Here is a 4216-nt window from a genome sequence, read left to right on the forward strand (position 1 = left end):
TAATATGGTCTACGATAACATATTCATCTATATTCATCTATTCATCTCACACATGCATTAGAAAACTGTTGGTTATTAAAAATTTCTGTAGGTGAAAAGAAATTTTTGTCATGTTAAGTTTCATGTTTACATCTTACTTAATTAAAAAAAAAAAAATATTAATATATTCTTTCAAACTAAATTCTCAAAATTTGTTTTATCGAGTTTATTCCGAGCTGTTAACTGATAACCGCATTCGCTGTTAGACGCACCTCTTCGTTTTCTATTGTTACGTTAATAAGAAATGTTAATAATATAATTGTAACAATTGCCAAATCAAATTGTTTCTTTGAAGCGATTGTTGTTAGATGCGAAATTTTTCAAAGCGAAAAAGATTTGAAAAAATGAGTATTCAAAGTAAGTTAAATTATCTAATTGTGTATATAATTACATTAATTAGTTTACAACGTGTTCATAAAGTGAATATAAACAATGTTTTTGTCATAATGTTTTAACAAAAACCTTAAGACATGAATGAAATTTTTATATTCTAAATTATAATGAGGATCGCTGCTAATATGTCTCCTTTCAAGAAACGTCTAAAGCAGTGTTTTTCAACTTGTGTATGTCGCGACCCCCAGGGGGAGTCGCAAAGCCTTTCACAGTGGTCACGGGTAAAAGAAAAAGACAAGTGTTTGTAGGTCCTACACTATAATAAAAAAAAAACTACATATCAGTTTTTCAAAAGCGGGAAAACTTTAGCTAGTAATTTCAATAAATATTACTTTAAATATGAAAATGTTTTATTTATATTTTATTTTTACGTCACCATTCAAGACTTCAAAGTAAAATTTGTAATTGTGCTATTATGTAGTTGTGTGGAGTTATTTCAGTTGGAGATTCATGGTCAGATTTTTGCTATGAGAAAGGGTCCGTGAGCATAATAAGTTTGGGAATCATTGGTCTAAAGGAAGGAAATGCTATTAATAACAATTGGATTATAAATCAAATCCTTGTTTGTCTTGAAGGTAGAATGACGCGATATTCTCTTTTCTTTTTCTTTATGCAAGTATACTTAATAAAAAAAATATTTAAAATAATTACTGTAATAAATTTTCCAGAATAGTATAAAAAACTAGAAAACAAGTTATCAAGAATTTGTTTTCTATATTTTATACATGACTTGCAGCTGTGTTATTTATAACTGAATGTTTTGGGTAGAAAACGTGATAAGTTACCAGTAGCGTGCCGTCATTGGAAGCGGTGGATGCGCCGCTTCCCTTGTATTTTCTAAAAATTAAATACATATTAATTTTAATTATATGAAAATAATCGTGCAATATTTTATTATAACCGCATTATGTATCTTATTACAATTTTTATACTACACGTGAAAAAAAAGATTGCTATTGTATATTCGAATATTAGTGGCGGAGTGGAAGCGCTGTATCGTCAGCATCCAAAAAGCCAGATTCGCGCATGCGCTTTACAGAGAACTAACCTCACCTGGTTTAGCTGGTGGAAGCCTAGGACCTCGGGTGGATGCTACACGTATACCGCATCCAATTCTATCCAGGGCCGGTTCTGGGATGTTAACCCAGAACCGGTCTAGCGGGCCAAATATCTAGGCCCGCTAGATATTTGGCCGCCCTCGCCCGATTACGTGAATCACCAGTAGATTTATAACTTAACCCAACCGATAAGAATTTACTGGTAAGTTTATCAAACTAGACGTATATATAGACATAATATAAACAGAAATTTTTCCAGTTCAACGAGAGTGATCGAAAAGTTGTAAATTTTGGAAATTTCCGTGGACACCTGGTCCTAAAACGAATTAGTTAGAAAACAAATGACTTTTAAGTTTAACATATTTAGATTTTTACTGCTAGGCGAGAAACGTTTAAAATCTACAACAGCCCGGTCGCGTCCTTTGAGATATACTAGTGATGCGACAAAAGAGCATTTGACATTGACCGGTATCGGCACCCTGGTGATTTGGCAGTCCGCGTGTATGCACGCTCTGCAACCGTCTTCGATTCCATCCATTAGCCACTCGTAGGGAGCTAATTGTGATATTAAAAATGCATTTAGAGAAGTCTATGGTTTTTTACTGGCTTATCGAATAAACGATACGAATGGACCCTAGACCAGTGGTTCTTAATCTTTTAGTGATGAGGGACCGTTTATCAAAATTTTCGTCTTGACATGGACCACGAGCTGTTTGGCAGTAATATAGGTTCATATAAGGTTGTTCTATAAATTAAACACGTAGAAAATTATTTGGAACCAAGAGTAATATATTATTTGCGAAAGTGTTACATTAATTATATTATTTTAGTGCGATTTTTGTGACTGCATACTGTTTACCAACTGCTGAATTCTTGGTTTAGTGCTACTCAAAGCAAATGCATGTCGGCACTGGCATCCAACCGATTTTGATGTTTATTTTTAATTATCAAAAGCACTGAGAATCCTTGCTCGCATAAATATATGGTTGAAAATAAAGTTAGGTACTGTAAAGCAATTTCTCGAATTTTAGGGAAAGTAATAGCTTTTTGGCTCCAAAAATCTTTAAGATTAATTCCTGCCTCGAATGTATCCTTGCAGTTACTATCATGTTGCATTTCAATTAACTCTTCTTGTATTTCATCCGGCACCTCAGAAATATTGGCTATGAAAGGATTGCAAATCAGTTTCCGAATACCTTTGTCCTTGCAGTCAGGAAAATAGCGATTGAATTCATTTTTCAAGCTTTGCAAATAGAATGGAATGTTTTTTTTTTGTATTTGTCCTTTAATCTCAGCACGCTGTCAATCAATAATTGGGTTCAATGTATCAAACGCAGAAAAATTCTCTCTTTCGACTTTGCTGATCCATAGGTCGATTTTAGCGATAAACGCGCTGATTTTATGTTCAAATGGAAATTTATTGCTAGTGCCTTCCAATTTCATACAGTATTTTCTGACCGCGCACCATACCCCAGCCCAGTCCGCTATCGGCTCTAACCTTGACGTACTGCGCATTGTCATCAACTCGTCGTCATTTATTTAATAATTTTGGGATAACTTCGCTGACCACTTCGGGTGCTTTCAGGGACCACCAGTGGTCCACGAACCACAGGTTAAGAACCACGGCCCTAGACCATCACCGACGCTCAATTGACTGATTGCCCCTGAATATCGGCTTATTACAGAAACACAGCTTTCCTATCGTCAAATGTCACGGCACGTCACTGCTGATTTCCACGTAACGTTATAAATCTGTGCAAAATCGAGTGACGTTACGCGAAAATTACGTTAGGTGAGGTGTATTTTATATGTAAACTAGTAGCCCGGGACGCCCCCTAGTGGGCGTTATACACAAATTTCCATGAGGCACGGTTCCTTTGACTTTTTTGTTCCTATCAATATGCTGTACAGTTCCGTTAAAGTCCCAATGGTAAGATTTACTCTCCGAATAAAGAGGTGGCGAACCCCCAAACCGTACACCCCTGTATTAACAATAAAGTCAAAGGAGCCATACCCCTACTCGCGATTCTTCGAGAGATATAAGCCCCTGAAATAATAAATTCCTATTACAAATATACTGAATTATTTATATTGTTATATTGACCAAATATAATAATTTATTGGCAAAATGAATAATAAAAATTTATATCGTTAATTTAAATAAGAATTAAAATTGTTAATTTGAATGTTTGAAATATGATACACGATAGGGGCGCCTCTAGTGTCCGTTTTCAAACGGTTACGGGACAGACGGACAGTTGAATGGGTTATATATATAGATAGTTGCACATTTATATCCCTCAACTAGTACTAATAGAAATTCTATATATTTGTATAGGAAATATTTAAAGTATCTAAATATAAATCGTTTAAAATTTCCAGTAAATGTGAAAAATATTCCAACATTTGAAAAAAATAATTGTTTAAATATTCACGTATATGGGTACGAAAAGAAATTAATTTATCCGATCTATATAAGTAAATTTCAATTTGAAAAAGAAATAAATTTGTTATTATATAAATCTCATTATTTTTTAATTAGAAACTTTAATAGACTAATATCTGATAAATCATCGGCAAGGAAATTTTGTAAACTTTGTTTAAATGGTTTTGAAAGAAAAAGTACTTTAAATGATCACATAAAATTTTGTTCTAATCATAAATATCAAAAAGTATCCACCCCCAAAGGAGATAATGCAATTGCAAAATTCCACTCACATGAGAAG

The 4216-nt window shown here is 33.7% G+C and overlaps 1 protein-coding gene across 2 annotated transcripts in view; it reads left to right on the forward strand.

Annotated features, from left to right (window-relative positions):
* The first annotated feature begins 301 nt into the window (after positions 1-301).
* Positions 302-4216, forward strand: part of LOC111630396 (anaphase-promoting complex subunit 13-like) — a 45100-nt gene continuing 41185 nt past the window's right edge. For both annotated transcript variants that reach the window (XM_023374596.1, XM_023374521.1), the window contains exon 1: positions 302-396. In XM_023374596.1, the coding sequence (XP_023230364.1) occupies positions 348-396 (49 nt within the window). In that variant the 5' untranslated portion in view covers positions 302-347. The remainder of the gene's footprint in view (positions 397-4216) is intronic.

Source organism: Centruroides sculpturatus, unplaced genomic scaffold, assembly GCF_000671375.1.
Source record: "Centruroides sculpturatus isolate CEXI.00-Female unplaced genomic scaffold, Cexi_2.0 scaffold126, whole genome shotgun sequence".
In the NCBI taxonomy this organism is placed as follows: Eukaryota; Metazoa; Arthropoda; class Arachnida; order Scorpiones; family Buthidae; genus Centruroides; species Centruroides sculpturatus.